The following is a 20,628-nucleotide window of genomic DNA, read 5'->3' as shown; positions in this document are numbered from 1 at the left end:
TGGAGGGATTTCTGAAGCTGGAATTGCTAATCAAACTCAAAAAGCAAGGCCTTCTGAACACATACTGCCTATAAGCTAGAGAGACTCGGGTCAGGCTATGGTATGACTTTAGGTCCCTGGACACATGACATTTTGCCTAGTGGAACTGGTCTTTCCATTGATGTAAGAGTGGAGAAAGTACATGCCATACAGATCTACCCAACTGTAACTCACTCAAATCTGGTGCAGAATTACTCAGGAAAAATTAAGGGTAAAAAATTGCACCAATGTAAGTTAAGCCAAAGTAGGTATTGAGGGGTAGCCATTTGCTTAAAGCAAACTGGCTATTTCCTGTTCCCTTGTCATCTAGTAGCAAGGCCCTGTAATAATGCCAACTGAGAGTTGGGAAAACTGAATGTCTGTATGCCTTGTATTCTAATATAATATACATTAGTGTACAAAACCAATACAGTTTACCTTGGTGTATGCCTCTTGCATATACAGGATCCTAAGTTCAAGGCAGCCTTTTGATGCTGCTGCCTGTTACTACAGATAAGGCAACAATCAAAGTCAGATCAGGAATTAGGACCTGATGGAAACCTGTTAGGTCAGCTCTTACACATTTTCACAATGAGCAGCAAAAATATATCCCCTGCAATCTCTTCTTGCTCCAGCTATCATTGTCGAATTACACTGTCTTGAGAGAGATCTCATAAGAAATTACAGTATGACTATAATTTTTGTCTTCATTTGCTTCACTATAAGCAAAGTAAGTCCTTTGGTACTGAACTACAGTTAGCATAGTTAAAGCCTCATTTACATCCCATAATTAATTGTTTATTTGAAACTATGTTAGGAGTAATTTACAAAGTTGTAGTGTTTCCCTTGTATAATAAGTACAGAGCAATCACAGAATAATTAAAAGGTATATGCATCGCTCACATATTTTAGAACCAACCAAAATGATGAGTCTGTTGTTTGGAGGGAAGGAGATGAAAATATTTAATATATTTTAGTAAGCTGCTCCAGACATACTGAAATGAAATAAATACTGTGCCCAGGAATCTCCAGGAAATTTTAAGATGAATATTGCATGTTGCTTCTAAGATTCTCCAATGTATTGCATATATAAACATGAGGTAGGTGTGTTTGTGTTGTTAAGAATATTCTTTTTTTTAAGTAATAAATGTCAATTTTGCAAAAAAATCACTCAACTAAACAAAAACACTTTTTGATCTATATTAACACAGATCTGCAGAACAAAATACTGTGACCTCTCTCACATTTGCAAATGTGAGCCCAACCTAAATTACAGTAAAATGGATGGAACAGCAACATTCCCTTATTAGACTACTTGCATAAAAATTTTTATTACAGATATGTACAGTTACAAAATCTAATTTTACATAAGGACCAGCCAGTCTGGTAATAACTATTCAGAATAGGTTTTTAGTGTCATTGGTTATTTGGTGTTGAGAATCTTGTTTCTGTTTCTCAGTTGCCATACAATATATTCAACTAGGCATACCTAAAATGGATGAAAGAATACAGTAGTTAGAATAAAACATTCAGTCTTTTGATGGCTTACCACACTAACCGAATTAAATTAAATAATACTCATGTAACTGTCCTTTGATCTGACGCAAAAAAAATTAATTGACAGCTCCTTAGAATTTGTTTATACAAAAAAGAAATAGTGGAAGTCAGCTTTGTCCCACCGATGTTTACATATGCATTAAAAAAGTAGAATCCTAACATACTAAATATAATATATTAAAATGCAACATGTTTTTAGAGTTTTACTGGATGAGGAGTTTTTACTTCTTGTTTTGCAAATCAAAATGGAAACATTTTTACAGAGGCCAAAACGCTCAGATATATTTGCTCTTGCATGACTACTGGCTCAGCCCCAAGTCTTTGGTCCTTTTGCGTCACTTTGCATTAACTAACACAGAGTAGCCTTCAGGAGAGCAGAAATAGCCCATAGAGAATTCCTAGTATGAAGAGGGGCCCTGCCATGAGGGGAAGGGGGGGCTCATACCATGAGGGGAAGGGCATACATGACAGAAACATTCTGATATGGGTTACAGAAGAGATAAGGAAGGGAGGGTGGATAGTGAGGCAGAACAGAGTTCACCATGCTTGATTCTTCATTGGGGTAAAGTTTCCTGATGGATAATAAAAGTGCCAACCATACTGAAGGAACTGTGAGAATCTCGTGTCAGTGGCTGAAGTTAGGACTGCCCCAGCCCATATGATCTTAGCTGCCATAATTTGAAAATCTAGTCCCTCACCTCTTCATTTCTAAGTCTCTGGTTAAGGTTCAAAGGCCACATTCTGTACCATTAAAATAAAAAAGAAGCATTTTTCAGGTCCAGGAAATATTAGGAAAGGTGCACCAATGTTTTTGGGGGGTGGGGTTTGTTTGTTTGTTTAATTCCTCCCCAACATCAGGCTGCAACCGTGGTGAATTAAAAAAAAAAAAAAAAAAAAATCAATAACCAATATAATAAGTGACTACAATTTTATAGTGAAAACTTTCTGTGCTCATGTACTGGAAAAAAAATAAGTGTGCTACAGAAGATTTCAATATCAAGTATACTAAATATTAATGTAAAGAGAGTAGGAAAAACAGCTTTTCTAAAATAATGTAAAAAATGCTCAAAGCAAGCATTTACTATCACTTTCATCCATTAGTTCTGCAGACTCAGCATGGCTAAGGGAAAGTGATGTGGATTCTATTTCTTCTTGTGGATGGAATAAAACTGTTTACTAAATTTTACCTACAAGGTCAATCCAGCTGAAGTCAACAAGGACACAAACATCAATCACGGCAGTATTTGGCCTTGCTTGGGTTATTATTTATTAAGGCTGTGCGAAGCTCTGGGTACTGATTCCATTTGAAGGAAATTTGGCCCGATTCAGCAGCCAAATCTCCGAATCTGAATCAAATCAGAAGACGAATTAAAAGGTCCAGATCGATTCGAAGCTCTCTGAATCAATTTAGAAAAGATTCAGAGAGCTTCAGAGATTCAGGCAGTCTCCGCTGGCTGCAGCAGGGAGCTGGACCTGGACTCCATGCTGGTAAGTAAAGGGGAGGGGAGGGGAGGAGGGAGGGGACCATGGGGAGATCCCTACCAGGCCCCATCCCCTGCCTGCTCCCCCAGCCCCACCATGGCTGCCCCACCCACCCCAGCTCCTGGCCCTTTTAAAAAAAAACTCTCGGAATCGATTCGATTCGATTTGAATCAGCATCCAAAGCTCGTGGCAGAGTCCCCCATGCAGCATGGGACACTGGGGGGCAGTGTGGATCGCCCCCCTGCCCAGTAGCAGCCAGTGAGTGTGGGCTTTTTTTCCCCAAAGACCCAGGAGCTGGGGCTGGGCGGGGCCGGCAGAGCGGGCAGGGGCTGGGCCAATTGTGTGATTCGGAGATTCGGCTGAGTCAGCAGCAGCCAAATCTCCAAATTGGATTCGGCCAAATCGATTTTACACAGTGAATTAAATCACCGAATCAAATCACTGTCCCCTGAATCGGCCAAATCCGAAGCAAATACTAACCACTTTGCACAGGCCTATAATATTTATGCATGTATTTGTTGTATTTAATTTTTTTTAAAAAAGAAATGCTCCTGAGCATCAGATATTATAGTAAATTTGCAGGCTAGCATTAGGTTTTGTTTTTTTTTTTTTAATTTATGAACTTAAGGTATTTGACATGGAAATTAATTGAGAAACAAAGCATGGAATCACACACTGACATTTTTAGTTATTTTTTTGATTAAAACTGTATCCAAAATAATGCGAACCACTTCCATATTTGATTGCAACTTGAGCGTATTTTAAGTGATGCTTGTTAACTGAGTGGCGACAGACTTAGAAAACAAATGTTAGTGCTTCTGTAAAGAACATCGTCTTAATTTTAACAACTTTAACACAACCTTCATTTGCTCTTAAAAAGTAGACTGGCAAAATCTAATTGCTCCAAAATCTGTTCACATTAGTCTTGGGTGGTGCTGGAGAGAAATTATCAGAGGCTAAAGCCAAAATAAATTTCCATTCTCACAGAACGATTTTATGTTCTGCAGATGAACCAATCCAAAAATGCAACCAACAGGGGCCCAGTTTACGTCAAAAAGCAAGTCAGAAGAAGCTCAATGTTTACATCAGCTGGTTTTGCTTTAAAAAAAAAAACAAACAAACAAACAAAAATCACTGCAGGTTTTACCCAACGGATCTTGATTTAACCTTATTAAATTTTACACAAAGGAATCTATATTTAAAAAAGACAACCTCTATTGTGCTAGATGTGTAAAAGAGAAGGGGAAATGCCTAACATTTCACCATATGCCAGTGTCTGCTTTGAGAGACTTATAGAAGATTCCTCATGTAGGTCTCTGTCCAACATGTGGGAAACAAATAATATGAGCCTACACCATTTCCCATGTGCATGCTTGAAAAAACCTGGAAAAAATTAGTTCTAATATTTTCATTAGCACATCTGTTCTTTATGCCAACACAACTCCCTGAACGCATCTGAAGTCAGGAACTAACACAGCTAACAACCTCGCTCTGCTCAAGAATGGCACCACAATTAGCCAAATGAAATGGACTGCAATCAATCTACACAAGAAACATGCCCTGGTATGCTCAGATAATCTTTCTGAGTGCTCTCTATATATCTTAGTTAGTTTATAAGGTGCATATCTACCCTACCTTCTGCTTCATTTTTAAGGGATTCTTTGATGTGCTTGCTGTGTTATGTTTAGGGACAAAACAAACTTAACCCTAAAATCCAAAATGCACAAATGGTAAATATGGAGGGACTATTTTAATTTATTCACTTCAGAAAAGGGAGGATTAGTGCCTTTCCCCCTGCATTCTTCAAAGGGATCCTGATAGGCCACATTCCCCCTGGACCCACATATGTCCGCTATCCTCCAATAATAGGTTTTCTCCGTCTCCACAGCATATGAACTGGATTGAGCAGTGTATATGGGACGAATCTGGGGGAGGGGTGAAGTGGTACCCCAATTTGATTCCTGCTTTACTACATTTTTAAATCAACTACCTACTAGGGGTAGTGGGATTTCTATTCATGCAGCATTGAGGGCTCACGGCTTCATAGCTCAGTATCATCTACTTGATTCCTCTGCTGTCTCTGTTTCATAGGTGTTAATGACCCTCTCTTTTTTAATGGTCTTGATGCTCCACTATTCAAACTATCCTTTCTTTTGTGAAGTTGTTGTCTATTAGCCATTCCTAGTAATGCCTCTCTTTTATTTCACAGTCCTGAAGACTGTTTTTAGCTCTAGCTAAAAACTTTAACTCGGGTGTAGTAATACCAACTCGGGTGTAGAAATTACTGACAGTGCCTTCAATACTTCACTGTCAAGACACTCAGGAAGACTAGATTTTGTTTGTCATCATGGGTGCTGAGTATGTGGGGGTTCCTGAGGGCACTGTTCCCCCTTGGGAAGATGCCAGAGTGACTACCTGTCCCTAACTGAAGACTGACAAACCCAGATTGCTGTGGACCCTTGCAAGGGGCTGCGGGGAACACAACACGGGGCACCACTTGCATGTGTGCACATGTGCGTGGCCAGGAATACAGCTCCCCTGGCTGCCTGCAGATCAGTCTATGGGGGTACAGATTGAGGCCCCCATGGTGAGGGAGAGAATGGGTCCGGGGTGCTGCCCAGCCAGGGCGGTGAATGGAGCCCAGGGCCAGGGCAGGAGTGAGACAGAGCCATGGGTGACTCATCTGGGGCGGACAGGGGCTGTCTCCCTGCTGTTGCACGCAATCGCAGGGAATGGGGCATGGAGGGCACATACTCCCCAGATTTGTGTGGAGTGGGGGTTGATGCAGGCTGCCTGCTGCAGGTTTGGGGCTCCCCACTCTGCTGCCCTCCCCCCAGGAGCCCTGTGCCACTATGGCAGCAACAGGGGTGGGATTGGCAGCAGAGAGTTGTATCTTCCACTGCTGCCAGTTGGGCAGGGAGCACCTCGACATGGTAATGCAGGGCTCCTGAGGGGAGGTCAGCAGGGCAGGGAGCCCTGAGCCTGCAGCGGGCAGCCTGCATCTGCCCCTACCCTTCCCCATGGGCTCTGCTCAGCTCTGCTTTGGCCGTGCTACAGGGGGAATGGGGATGGCATCACCTTAGGCTCTCCTAGCAAAAATAAAAGTTGGCGCCTATGCTTGACATATTCGAGTAAGAGATGTACATTTAACTATAGTGACTACAGGACTAATGAAACACTATCTTTTGACTGTTTGACTATTTTTACCTAGTTTATTTAGCAAATTAGTGAACATTAGTGTTTATTTTTACTTTAAACTGAATAACGTAGCGCCAGGCCGCCAGCATATTAGTAAAGCTTCTAGTTTCTCTTTAACTTGAGAAAAAATGTATGTCATGTTTATATATGATGATGCACCAAACCTCCTGCTTCCACCTTTTCAGATCCCTAGATCCACCCATGAGGGCTGAGTTATTCTCAGAGCATAGCCTTAAAATGCAATGCTCTTGGCCAGCTAGTAGGTTTTTTCACCTATGTAGCATCATCATCCCCTTCCTACTTCTCTTCATAGTCACTTCTCTTCATTCCACAACCCCTTGTCAGAGAGACAATTGTCCTAAGCAGTGGTATTGCAGAAGAGGTGAAGGCCTACGGCAATACCTCATGACTGCTGTTGACACTGCTGTGGACCCACAGGATTGAAAGGAACATTCACAGGCTGTTATTTACTCAGCTCTCTACCTTCAGCAAGAACTGCTAGCCCTGTTCCTGACTCATCTAATTTGCAGCTGCCAACCTTTTCTTGATGGGTACTCTGTAGTGGTATAACAGCTCAATAAGGCCCATTGAATGGGTTAGGAAGGGTGCCAGTGATTTTTTTTCACTTTTTTTCAGAGAAAGCGCTGGTTCTTTCCACCAGATTCCAGTATCCAGTGTGTGCTTTGTATCATTGTACATCTCATTCTAGTTACAGATGTCCCAAGATTCACCACCTCCTTCTTATGCTAAATTTTATTTATTAATCATAATGGTATCAAAATTGTTACTTACCTAAAAAACGGATTCTTTAAATCAAGGATATTACCGGATTTAAAGCCTGTCTGGTCCACCACAGCTACAATCTGAATGTCATAGCTCTGTCTATAGGGAAAAAGAACAGTAATGTAACTGATCTACAATTATGTTTGTAACATTAAGCAGAGTAACAGCATTATCAGAGTATCTGGTGTCCAAGTTGCAAGCATATGGTACATGCAATGAACACAAGGGGGTCAATACTTCTGATTTCAGATGCGGAAATTAAGTTTTTACTAATTAGTTAATTATTCATAGACAGCAGGTGAAATTTACAGAAGTGCCCAAGTGACTTGGGAGTCTGCTATACAAAATCTAAATGAAGTTAAATAATCTTGCATCGGTAGCCTGTGGGGGTACCATTTGGTAGCAAGTTTTGTTGATCAGACATTCCATGAATACAGTAGACTCACATACTTTGCAGCATTAAGTTCTTTACCATTGCCCTCCTCCCCCTGCCCAGAGAAGATAAGGGCTTTGAAAGTATCTAGGGGCATACAGAGCCACAGCATATAGATGCACAGGACTGCTGAGTTTCCAGCTGTTTGCTGTGGCTTTTATTTCAAATGTCACTGTTTCTCTCATCAGTTCCACTGGACTACTGATGAACTCCAGCTAAGTGGAGAAGTGATACCCTTTGAAGTAAAAGCCACAGCAAACAGCTGAGCAGCATGTCCTAAATTTGGCAACCCATTGCCAATTAAGCAGGTTGCAAAACACCTAGATATGAACAATTCAGGTTCTCCTGTATTATAAGCATTAGCTTATGGAAGGAAGTGCATTTCTTGGTGAACATTCAACATATGTTGGGTTATGGTACAAGGCAGTAATAGCCTAGGAATGCATCACCTGAGCAACTTGTTGCTAAAAAATGGAATTCATACCATGAAAGTCTTGAAATGAATGCATCACTGTTGTCATGAGATGCTCTTGATGGCTTGTTCAGAAGTTCAGTTTGGCTATGCCTACACTGTGAATTCAGAGCCCTCAAGAATGCTGTGTTTATGTAGGCTGCCTCCAAAACTGGAAATAGTCTAGCTAGGTCTGTACAGAGCTGCTGGTGGGCCAACTAATATAATCACTCAGTAGTATTAAATTAGTCCACCCCAAAGCACTGCTGAAATGTAGCTACACTACTTCTTGTTCAGAAGACAAAAGAGGTACTATATATGGCTCTTCTGTCCTGACTTCTGAAAAGCATTTCATAATGAAACTTTAGTACATGCCTCTGTTCAGCATTACCATAGCTTGTCATTAATACCTGAGGAAATAATCTTGTATTCTGTGTTTATTATATTTAATCTTAGGTTCACATGCATACAACAGAACCATCAAAAACAATGTTATAGTTCTCATTCTCCCTTCCTTTTCTGTTCCCTTGTTGTTTCCTGTGTATCTACATTTAGGTCTTAAACTCTTCAGAGCAGGAATTGTATCCATTTTATTTGTTAGTAATGTCCGGTACACTTTTTTGTTTTTGGTTTGTCTTAACCACACCCAGGTTCTAAGTAATGTTAATATTGAGTCCTATAGTCAAGAACCTCAAAGTGACCAAACTTACATAGCCTTAAAATACTCTGTGGTGGAACAGTAGGGGCCACAAATATGCTGAGCCACCCACCTCACTGTGCCAGGCCCAAAACCATGCTTTGGGAGTCTCCCCTAGGGAGCCTATGGCTATCCATCCCCTTCCAGGAGAACACCCAAAAGTCTAGGGTAACACTGTCACCACCCAGACACTGGTCTCTGTTAGGGCTCTGTGCAGCCTGGGGTACACAGACCCTGAAAGCCTGGGGGGTTGCTTTGCACACTGGTAATATTTCTGGGTGCTTCTTTTAGCCTGAAACTTCCCAGGGTAACCTAAGGTACAACTGAGGAAAACAATAAATAGCCAAGCTTTGTGGGAAGCAGAAAGGCCCCTTTTCAACCCCTTACACAGTGAAATAGCCAGTCATGCTGTAACCCAATACCTTTATTGATCCGGGGAGGGGGGTGGGGGGTGTAGAACAAAGGAGTTAGAAAAACATTTTGAGCAAACCACAGTAAGTTGAGCCTTCACAAATAGTGGGTTTGGGGACCCTTTTAGGATGTGACTATATTACTTCATTGTAATCTACTAGCTAGTTTCCAGGTTTTTATTTACAGAACATCTTCAGGCAGCAGCTTGAGGGCTTTACTCAATAGGATAAAAAAATGCCGCCAGATGAAGAGAGCGAGCTCCCCACTTCCCCAGGAATTTGTCTAGCCCAGTAACCTGGGTGATCAGGTTGAACAAAATAGCAAGCGAGTGAAAGACAGAGGGGTGTAGCTGGGCTGACCCCAAACAGGGACAGGAGGATTTTTTCACATATTCTATATAACTAATTCAATTTTTTAACTTCTTTGTCTGTAGCTTAAACCCTGTTTTGCAAAGGTGAGTCAATACTTTTAAAAAAATTTCCTGTGGCTGAAGGTTCTGCTCCATAACTGCAGAAATTATTTTAACCTGATGGTATCACTGTTGATTCTGGAAACAATCACTCTTTAGACCTTTTTTCATTTATTTTACAGCTATATACAAGACACAGATTGCCAACAGAAACTGCTCTTTTGAGCAGGGGACATCACACGATTAATTCTTCTGGAAGAGCAAGAGGAACCAACATTTAAATTAACCTGTCTGCTAGAGGCAACCTGTGATGTAAGAACATCAAATACAAGGCTCACTGCAGTTCTAACAGAAATATAAACACAGGACAGGTTGTTGTGGCACAAGTTACCCACAGCCCCTGCACTGCGAGTGGGAGCTGAGCCATCAAGCACAGCCTCAAAAGTCAGTAGCATTAACCAAAGAGGAAGCATGGCCAAGGCAAGTATGGCTGTCCTGTTTCAACTTATCTTTTGAGCAGCTTCTATCACCTGAGCTGCTTACTGGGCTCATAACTGCACTTTAAAGCTACTCTCTGTCATGGAATCTGTGAAAGAAGGCAGCAGAAAAACTTGTTGGGTGATCTCTCCTCCTTCTGCATAACAACTTTTACTTGAACAGAGGCTGCAGTTGAGGATCCAACAACCAGGGATTGCTTGCACAGTCAGGATGAACTAAGCCCACAGAATATTGTACACTTAGGCAGGTAGATTAGAGGGAAATAGTGATAAATTAATAGTAAAGACCAACTGGGGTATAGATTAACTAAATAAAGCATGGTAGCAGCAATGGCAGGAAAAAAAAAACCAGCGCTCTCATTCTCAAGTGGGCACATCACAAATGAAAGTTGTATTACAAAATAAAGAAGTCTTTCTGGGTCCTTAAATGCTCCCAGTGCCCAGAGAGCACAGGTAGCAGTCCATGACCAATTCCATCTTTTCTTGGAAAGATGCTTTGAACTTTCCTTTTACATGGAAACCTCCCCAAAATGATACGTGTCTTTGGAACCTTCAGGCATACTACAGTGCATAATGCAGCACTACATTTCAAGACCACTTTGACACTCTATCCAACTCTAAATGTGTCTGTCTGCTTTCATACATGGGGCAGATTATGCTGATGTTCCACTTCAACCACAGGCTTCCAAAACTAAAACCACATCAAAATGTACCACATACACATGGGAAAAAGTGTTTATCAGAACATGTTTTGCATTGAAAAATTAACATTTATTAAACAAGGATATATCAGCTGTAGTTAGTGAACTGAAATGATTATTTCTTGTCACTGTGGGCTGGATTTGAAAAGTAGATAGGTGTCTAAAGAGACTGATAGGTGCTTGGTGTGATTTTTGAAACTATATAGCTCCCACTGAAAACTAGGGAACTTAAATACTTTTGAAAAGCCAGCACAGGTTTGTTGCGGGTAGGTCTTGCTTGACCAATCTAATTTCCTTCTACGACCAGGTGACCTATCACCTGGATAAGGGAGAAGAGATTGATGTCATATATCTTGACTTCAAAAAAGCCTTCGATCTGGTATTCCATGATCACCTCTTGGGAAAACTGGCCAATTGTGGCCTTGGGTCCACCACAATCCGCTGGCTCGGAAATTGGCACCATGGTCAGACCCAGAGGGTGGTGGTTGATGAAAGTCGATCATCATGGTGCCCTGTGACCAGTGGGGTCCCCCAAGGCTCTTTCCTTGGACCCATATTGTTCAACATCTTCATTAATGATGTGGACATGGAGTCAGAAGCGGACTGGCCAAGTTTGCCGATGACACCAAACTTTGGGGCAAAGCATCCACACCTGAAGACAGGCGGGTGATCCAGGCTGACCGAAGAAAGAGACTTGGGGGTCATCATTGACCACAAGATGAACATGAGCCTGCAATGCGATGCTGCAGCTAGTAAAGCGACCAAAACGCTGGCTTGCATCCATAGATGCTTCTCAAGCAAATCCCAGGACGTCATTCTCCCCTTGTGTGTGCCCTTGGTGAGGCCGCAGCTGGAGTACTGCGTCCAGTTTTGGGTCCCACAATTCAAAAAGGAGGTGGAGAAGCTTGAGGGAGTCCAGAGAAGAGCCACGCACATGATCAGAGGTCAGGAAGACAGACCTTATGATGACAGGCTGAGAGCTATGGGGCTCTTTAGCCTGGAAAAGCGCAGGCTCAGGGTGATCTGATGGCCACCTATAAGTTTATCATGGGTGACCATCAGTATCTGGGGGAACGTTTGTTCACCAGAGTGCCCCAAGGGATGACAAGGTCAAATGGTTATAAACTACTGCAAGACCGTTTCAGGCTGGACATAAGGAAGAATTTCTTTACTGTCCTAGCCCCCAAGGTCTGGAATAGCCTGCCATCGGAGGTCGTTCAAGCACCTACATTGAACACCTTCAAGAGTAAATTGGATGCTTATCTTGCTGGGATCCTATGACCCCAGCTAACTTCCTGTCCTTTGGGCAGGGGGCTGGACTCGATCTTCCGAGGTCCCTTCCATCCCTAATGTCTATAACATCTATGACAAATCCCACTGGGCACTTATCTCCTTTTCAGGTAAATACCTCTGGAAATCTGGTTCAATGCTCTTCAAGTTTTTAGAATTGGCAGATGTCTCACCTGGCTTTTATTAAAAGACTAGAAAAGGAAAACAAGCTTTCATACGTTTTCAGCTCCCAAATGTTTTCTCAATGTTGAATTGATGTAGTCTAAAGAAAGGAAATATTCTGTCTGTATCTAACAAGTAAACCTGAAACCAACAGTAATTAAGACAAAATTACTCTCTGCACTACAAAAACTGAATGGGCTTGTAGTTGGGAAAATGCAAATACTAATATTTATTCCATTGCAACAACTCTAAGTAATATACTTGATGTAGCACCTTGTGACTATGTGTGCTGACAGAAGTGCAGTTCCCTGCTGTAACTCATGGCATGTGGCAAAGTGGGGGCTCCCTGCCTAGCCACAGTGCTAGGTTCCCCACTAGCCTTTGAGCATGCCTCCCACCTGACTCGTCTGCCATGCCTTGTTCTTATTAATTAGATAAGAATCTTAATTAGGCAGGAGGCTGCCCATTCTTGCCCTGATGCCAGGGGGCGCTATCTGCAGCTCCGTACCTTCTCTACACCACAGCCCATGCCACGCAGATGGCATCCAGATGTTACAGTGCTCTGGGCCTACAGCCGGACTAAGCTTAGGCTGTGCCATCACACATTCATACCGCCCTCCTCTCAATAGGGCCTCTCACACTTCACCCTCTCTTACAGGGTCTCTTTCATACATCAACAACTCATCCTGCCTTGCTCCCTCTTGAAGCGGGACCCTTAGGCCATAGACTTAGCTAGTCCATGCCTTGGGTGGCAGACGTACCATCTTTTGGGCCTCTCCCACAATCTTTACCGGGATAGTGGCCAGCTAATTAGCTGACTGGGTCTAAATCTGCTCTAGCCCCTTCCAGGGGCAACTCTCTCTCTCTCTCTCTCTCTCTATATATATATATATATATAAACATACTGGGTACTCAGCCCTCTGGTTTTCCTTCCCCCCCACTGGGGCTCTTCATCTCCACCCCTTTCTGAGGCCACCCCTCACCAGGGAGTTCTTATCCCCCTCACTCGGGGCTTCACACCACCCCCTTCACTCGGGGCTACTCATCACTGCCCCCTCACTTGGGGCCACGGGGCTTCCCTCCCTGGTGGTGTCAGGTGGCCACAGCCATGCCTGGCCCCCACTCTCCCTCCTTGGAGTCTCGTGGGGTCTTGCACCCCACAGGGCTCAGGTGGCTACAGCCATGCCTCGCCCCCAACTACATCCAGTGTTCTGCAAACCCACCTGAAGGTGAGGGCTAGGGTTAAGGTGCCCCTACCCACCTTTCACTGGGGTGATCACTGGCCTGGCATTTCATGGGGGCTCCCGTGCCACTGAGAGCCCCACCACGCCACCCACTCCCGGCAGGGTGCAGGTTTAGGTCGTGCCCAGGACTAGGAGCCTCCAATCCATCCCCTACAGCTCCTCTCTTACCTCCAGGATGTTATGGAGCCTCACAGCCAGATGATGTTGCTGCCTGGGCTGCTAGCAGCGAACTGCCCTGTTTATATGAGCGGCCAGAGCTCTAAAATGGCCGCTGCAATTAAGCACCTGCTGGCTGCTTGGCCCCAGTCTTAAAGTGGCAGGCACCAAGAGTGCCCTACGACATGGCGCTTCACAGGAAGTTAATGAAGGTGCTCTGTTTTGAAACCTCTTCATCTGAACCCTCATATAATATGAGTTCATTTGTCGTGTGATCGGGCACTTTTAAAGTGCTCTGCAGGTGTGTGCTTCTCTCAGGGCATGGCTATAAAGTACTTCTCAGGGGGCTGACTGCAACAAAACCGCTTCTGTTAGCACACTTCAGCGGACCTCAGAAGTTAAAAGATTTTTCCCCTGATTCTGTGCATGATCAAAAAAGTGCCATCAATGAATGTTCTTCAAATTTCAGTGAGCTGAGCGCTATTTTTTTATTTAAATTACTTTAAAAGACAATAATATGCTTAGGCTTTACTGCAGGGTAATTTAGAATTTAATTTTAACACAGGTTTATTTCTAAAGAGAGAACTGCATTATTAATTAATAATATAATTTTATATTCTTTCAATTCTCACTTTTTAATCTGCCATGTCTTCCTGTATTTGTAACCCTTCCGTCCCCCCGACACACAGGGGATATGAAAGGACATTCATATTCAATGGTGATAAGAATAGTATAAAAAATTAAGAAGGTATACAGAACAGTTGTAAAGATTTGTACACTAGATGTCTACCTATACTTTCATCTCAATCTTTGCTAGAAACATGTGACCCAGTTCTACAGTGCTTAAAAATGCAAAGCTCCCAGTGAAATTTTGCCTCAGGACTGGGTCCAAAGTTGATGCAAAGGAAATCTGTTAGAAGAAAGCCAAGATACAATGGCCCTCCAAAAAGCTGTCTACAGTTCATTTGCCAAGCCAGAATTATAAAGAAGACTATGTAATTACAGCAGTGGCTATGTGGTCACTTTATGGAGTACACCGTTTATCTTTACGCACAAAGTAGCTGATACTTTTTACTTCTGAAAGGAATGTGTTGTGACTGGTGTTATTTATCTCCTAGCCAGAACACCTGGAAATTTGACAAGTCCCATGATGGGCATTTGTTGCGGGTGTGAATGAAGTGCTTTGAGAATATTGTGAGCATCTCTGATCTTATCAGGATTCACCTGACTGGGGTGGCATATTTCCAGATCAGAAACAACAAAAACAACTTGCTTGCTTTACACAGAGGAAGCTTTGCTTTCAATTACAACCACAAATGCACACAAGCAAACCAGATTGAAATGAACCAGTTGTGCCAGCCAATCTCTTCACAGCTTTTTTCAAAGCAGGTCACAAGGGTGCAGCTTTGAGTTACAGCAGTAATGCAGTTAAATACCTCTATTCTGCCAAAAAACATACCCCCTCAGGGAACCCACATCTTTGCTAATCACACTAAAAGGAAAGGCAATAGATTAGTGATATACAAGCAAATTCTTAAATAAGGAAAATTGCTTTAATAGGAAATCCTTTTCAGAAGTAAAAATGTAGGGAGGATTCCCCAATTCCATTCTCCTTGTCTCCACATGGGCTCAGTAAGGGGGGAAAATAGAAACATTTGAATTTTGCAAAGAAAGTTTTTTGTACTGAAATAAAAAAAAATATGACAACGGTGGTGAACATATAATGAGGCATCTCTAAACCATTAACAGACCAGAAGAGCTGTGAGCTTCAAACCAAAGGGGATGCTGTTGCTGCCATTATTTCTCTTTCCATAAAAATCAATTTTGCTGTGGGATTATGTGGACAGACTGATGCTAACAGGCAGTGAAAGCTGACGGGCTCCTTACATCAGTTGCTAAGTCAAATCTTTTGGCAGGTATATGTTGAGCTGGTAATTTTTCCAGCTCCCTCTATAACAAAGAAATGTTCCTTCAATGTTTTGGCAAGGCATGTTATCTTTATATTCCTCAGTAAAGGTGAATTAAAAAAATGCAGGCTTGGATAGAGATGCAAAGCACTAAAATCATAGGCGACTGGTAGAGGGGGGCACGCCCCCCGTGACAGGGCCGCTGCCGTCGGTGGCTTTTGTGGATGCCCCCCCAGATTCAGGAGGCACCAGTCACTCATAACTAAAACCAGTCTCATAATCCATCAAATTTTCTATTTCCATGGCTTGCTATATATAGTTATCATTGCTTTCACCCTCTTCCACTCTATGTACTATAATTTCTTTAATAGGGGCAGCATTTTCACAAACCACCACCAAAGAGTTATACCAAAGCAAGATGGGGATGCTTTGCTACTTACCGTTTATTGGCTACAAACAAGACTTTCCCTGAGAGAGTTTCCCCTTCTTTGGCAAAGAGAGGAGTCTGAAGAAGACAGCGTACTTGATACCAATGGGTTAGAGGCTCTGTTGGAGCAGTTGACAACCAAACAGTTACCCTAAAACAAGAAAACTATACATAGATACATAGATTCCCTCTCTCATTCATTTTAAAAACACAAAAAATCACTGATTTCTTCTGAATGTTGGGTCACAATAGTATTATAAACTTTAAGCTATTTATAAATAACTTGGGCAAAATGCTCAATTCTTGTTTTGTAAGCATCAACAACTGACCTCCACATCTCTTGCCCTCTCTTCTATGACAGATCAGTACAATTAAGACTTGTTCCCAAATATGGTGGAGGGGAGATGAGCTGCTGTTAATTAAGGCAGCAATATAATTACAAAGTTTACACACACAAACTCATGGGTGGGCAATTATTTTGGGCAGAGGACTGCTTACTGAGTTTTGGCAAGCCATTGAGGGCCACATGGGTAGCCCTGCCCCTTGACAGGTGCCCCGCCCCAATCGCCATCTTGGGACCAGAAGCCCCGCCCCCCTAACCCGTGACCTTTGCCACCAGAAGTGCCTCCCCTTACCCCCTAGAATTATTCCTTTCAGCAAGGTGTTTTGCCATGTCTGAACCAGAAAAATGAGACTATCAAATTATATTCTAAAAATCAAACATGTACTACAACATTCTTTAATTTCATGTCAAAAAATATTTTTGTCCTGATTTACATGCATTTGTGTAGTGTACATAGAGGTGATTGTATAATAGTTTAAAATAAAGTCTTACCCTTGTATATTGTGGGAGGGTGTGGGTGGGAGAGTGGGTATAGTTTTGTGGGTATGTGATGCAGGGTGTGTGTGTGTGTGATTTCTGGGGAATGGATAGGTGTCAGGGGTGTGGGTAGGTATGGGTTTTATGGGGGGCTGAGAGTGGGTAGGGGGAGGGTAGTTGGGGAGGGTTGTGGCTTGGGTGGAGGGGGAGGGTTTGCCCACAGCCTGGTCCCCCTCCTGTGGCAGGCAGAGCCCTCGCCAGTGCTCCTGTAAGCCCAGGCTCTGCATTCTTGTCACTCCTGGCCCCAGGGCACTGGCACAGACCCCGTGTTCCTGCTCACTGCCACTTGCCCCCTGTTTGCCACTGCTACCCTTCTCCTCCTGCTTCCCCATCTTCCCCCTGGCCTCTCCAGCACCATATTCCAGCTGCTCCTGTGGTCCCAGCACTGCAGTTGGGAACTAAGTGATGCTGGAGCGCAGCGGGCAGGGTGGGGGCGAGCGGGGAAATGGTTGCAGCAGGCAGGGGGAAGGGGCAGTGAATGGGCGTGTGGAGTGCAGTGATAGCCAGGTGGGAGCAGAGGGCCCACACCGGTGCACCGGGGCCAGTGCCGGTGGAGCCCAGAGCAGGGGCGGCAGAACCTGGGGGACCAGGCTGCCAGGAGTTCTATGGAGCCGGGCTGTGCTACTCAAGCAGGGAGAGGAAGGAGCTAGCCCAGCTCCATAGAGCCTCTGGCAGCTCAGGCCCACACTCCTACCACCTTGCTCTGGGCCTTGGCGGCACTGGCCCCAGGGCACTGGTGTGGGCCCTGCACTTCCACCCAGCTGTTGCTGTGCTCCGCGCATCTGCTCACTGCCCCTTCCCCCCAGTTGCTGCACCCATTTCCCCGCTCACCCCCCACCAGCCAGCCTCTAGCACCACATGGTTCCTAGCTGCAGCACCAGAACCATAGGAGCTGGCCTGACCCAGGACTGAGGACTCGGGTGATCATCCACAGTCCTCCCCTGCCTCCCTCCCCCCTTCTTCTTATCTGCATTTTCCTCCATGCGGGGAGGCAGGAACAGTCCCAGGCCAGAAGCCTCCAGAAGCCTGATAGGCAGAGGCTTCCGGCTGGGGCTTGGGTGGAGGAGGGAGGCTGAAGGGAGGGGTGTTACCGGACTTGCTGCTTTTGTATGTTTCATTCTGCCACTGGCTCCCCCTGAGTCTCACTGCCCCTGGCTCCTGTCATCTTTGACAAGCAGCCAGGGACAGATAAATATTAATTTTCTAAAATTTTTAGGGGCCCTGCAGGCTGGATAGAACCCAGCCCACGGGCTGTATTTTGCCTTCCCCTGCACTAGCTGATTGGAGACCCGACTCCACTTTTTCCTCCAGCAATATTATAATAGTTGCACTAATATGAGAGGGAGGCTATTGCCTTCTGATGCCTTGTAAGTGATGGGTTCTTTTTTCATGGGTGGTGGGGTTCTTCCCCCTCCCACTTTCTCATTATGTTATCCTTGTGTAAGACATCTCCCTGGAAAGCCATGAACTGAATACTAAAAGAGAAAGAGAGAGCAAGCAAAGGGTTTTGGTTTTTTTGCTTTGCCTTGGACGACTCAAAAGATCATTATTGACGTAGTTTGTCTTAGCGGCAATGGTTGGAAGGACAAGCCAGCTTGTGTGACAGAGGAATTCATCCATTTCTTCCCTTTCTTTTCATTCATTCATTCATTCCCAGTTTGTTCCTAGTTATCTCATGGTTTATCTCATGTTAAAAAGGAAAATAATATATTACTAGAAAATAAAATATTATTTTCCTTTCCATATTCCCCTTTGTTCTAGGGTGACCACACATCCCATTTTCACTCGGATAGCCCCATTTTAAATGCTTTTCATGGGTACCCTGTTGATTTCATCAAATTATTTCTTTGTCCCATTCTTAGCAGGACACCTGAGACATGTTTAAAATAAGACTGTCCCAGCAAAAGCAGGACTGTTTCACATATATATCTTCTCTCCAGCAGTGTACACCCTCCCTCCCCAACCCAACCCCTTTAGCACACTCAGCTAAGACTCTATGTCAGAGACAGCTGAGCATGCTGGATACAAGATGTGGAAAAGGAGTGTCTCATTTAGACATTCCATAAATATGGTCACCCTACATATTTATGTATCTGACTGAGGAGAATAATGGAAGAGATGGGTATTGAAGTCTGTGATCTTTCCTCTTTACTGTGGCAGGAGTTCCATCAGAAAGGACAATCCCCTGACAATGTTCTGTGTTCACATGTCCACAAACTCCTAGACGACTGTTTCAGGCTCAACATTAGGAAAAACTTCTTCACAATTAGAGTGTCCAGACTGTGGAACAAGCTCCCTCCAGAGGTGGTGCAATCACCTACCCTAGAAATCTTCAAGAGGAGACTGGACAGTCACCTTGCTGGGGTCACCTGACCTCAACTGTCTTTCCTGCTTGATGCAGGGGGGCTGGATCTGATGATCTTGTGAGGTCCCTTCCAGCCTTACAATCTATGAATCTGTGTCTCCCTCCTGTGCATACTTCCCTAAGGAAGCTATAAATTGTAAAACAAGAGATACCTGGTAAGATATCTCCATTCCAGCAGTCTGAGTGCAAAGAATTTAAATATGACAGCATATATAAAAGGTTAACCAGTAAATGGATTAGAGCACCATGATGCAGAGCCTGTATTGATCAGGTAGGCTCTTGCATTCTTCATCAAAATACAGGTCTTTTCAGTTTCCCTATACCTGGAAATTTCCTTTGCCATGGGAAACGAAACTAGGCTCCACTTTTAATTCACTAATGGGCTTCTGGCAAAATTACAGTCAAGTAAACTACTGAATTTTATTGCGGGGGGGCGGGGGGTAGAGAATGAAGGTATGAATTTAGAGAATGAATTTAGCTGTTTCAGCGCTGTTTTGACATTTCGCCCATAGGCTATAATGGGGAAGCATGAAACTGCCTATAACTTTGTTATTTCCTACCTGATTCAGATGAAACTTGCAGGGATGGTAGCCCCTTCTGAGGCCATGAAGCCTGCCAAGGTTCACGGAGATAAGTTCAGGGGTTTCTGGGAAGCTGCACCTCAAGCTGGTGACAAGCAAAACTCATGACATGGGTGACACTTTGTGTGTGTTAAGGCATGCCCACACTGGCACTGGGGCCTCTACACAACATGGTAGTGTCCCCTAATGAGGCCTCCTCCTCCCCTACAGCCTCAGTCTGGTCCACTTCAAATGACAACAGGTAATAAAATAACTTAGTGAGCACTAGCACAGTAGCACCAGCAGCATTTCAGATAGCCAAACTGTATCGGAGACTCTTTCCTCTCCTGCAGGAGCTTCTTCTCCACTGTGTGTGTTAAGGTGCACCCTCACTGTGTGACTCTGTGTGTGTGTGTGTGTGTGTGTGTGTGTGTGTGTGTGTGTGTGTGTGTGTGTGTGTGTGTGTGTGTGTGTGTGTGTGTTAAGGTGCACCCTCACTGGCAATGGGGCCTCTACACGACATGGTAGTGTGCCCCAATGAGGTCTCCTCCTCCCCTACAGCCTCAGCTCAGTCCACTACTTTAAATGATAACAGGTAATAACAGCACAGTAGCACCAGCAGCATCTCAGGAAGCCAAACTGTCACAGAGCCTTTCTTTCCTCTCTGCAGGAGCTTTTTCTCCAGCAGCTGCCAGAAAACTCTCCCTGCCAGCTCCAGCTCTGGGGCTTAGATGCGCCCAGGGCCCTGCATCGTTCCGATCAGGTGCTAGGGGTGTTGGTCTAAGGACATGGCACTGGCAGACAAGGTCCTTTCCTTTGGGTCAATCTAATTGGGTATGTTTTAGCACACCAACTGAATAGTTATTTACAGAAATATATCTTAGCAAGCTTTCAGGTTGAAAAACCCTTTGTCAGGCTGAGGAAGCACCTGCAGTTGCTGTGTGTGTACACTGTTCCTGGATGGACGGAATAATAAAGAAGCCAGAGGCTGGCATTGAAA

The 20,628-nt window shown here is 44.0% G+C and overlaps 1 protein-coding gene across 3 annotated transcripts in view; it reads right to left on the bottom strand.

Annotated features, from left to right (window-relative positions):
* Nucleotides 1-1,333: 1,333 nt before the first annotated feature.
* LOC102374986 (histone-arginine methyltransferase CARM1-like) overlaps nt 1,334-20,628 on the bottom strand; it is a 157,986-nt gene continuing 138,691 nt past the window's right edge. For 2 of the 3 annotated variants that reach the window (XM_025206197.1, XM_006025417.3), the window contains exons 11-13: nt 15,837-15,974; nt 7,048-7,137; nt 1,334-1,507 (exon numbers count right to left, since the gene is read on the bottom strand). In XM_025206197.1, the coding sequence (XP_025061982.1) occupies nt 1,498-1,507; nt 7,048-7,137; nt 15,837-15,974 (238 nt within the window). In that variant the 3' untranslated portion in view covers nt 1,334-1,497. Of the gene's footprint in view, nt 1,508-7,043; nt 7,138-15,836; nt 15,975-20,628 lie in introns of those variants that run through there. The other variant, XM_025206196.1, reaches the window with a different exon arrangement.

This window comes from Alligator sinensis, unplaced genomic scaffold (assembly GCF_000455745.1).
Source record: "Alligator sinensis unplaced genomic scaffold, ASM45574v1 scaffold392_2, whole genome shotgun sequence".
NCBI classification, from domain to species: Eukaryota; Metazoa; Chordata; order Crocodylia; family Alligatoridae; genus Alligator; species Alligator sinensis.
Note: the sequence above shows the minus strand (reverse complement) of the source record. Positions and strands in the feature narration are given on the sequence as shown.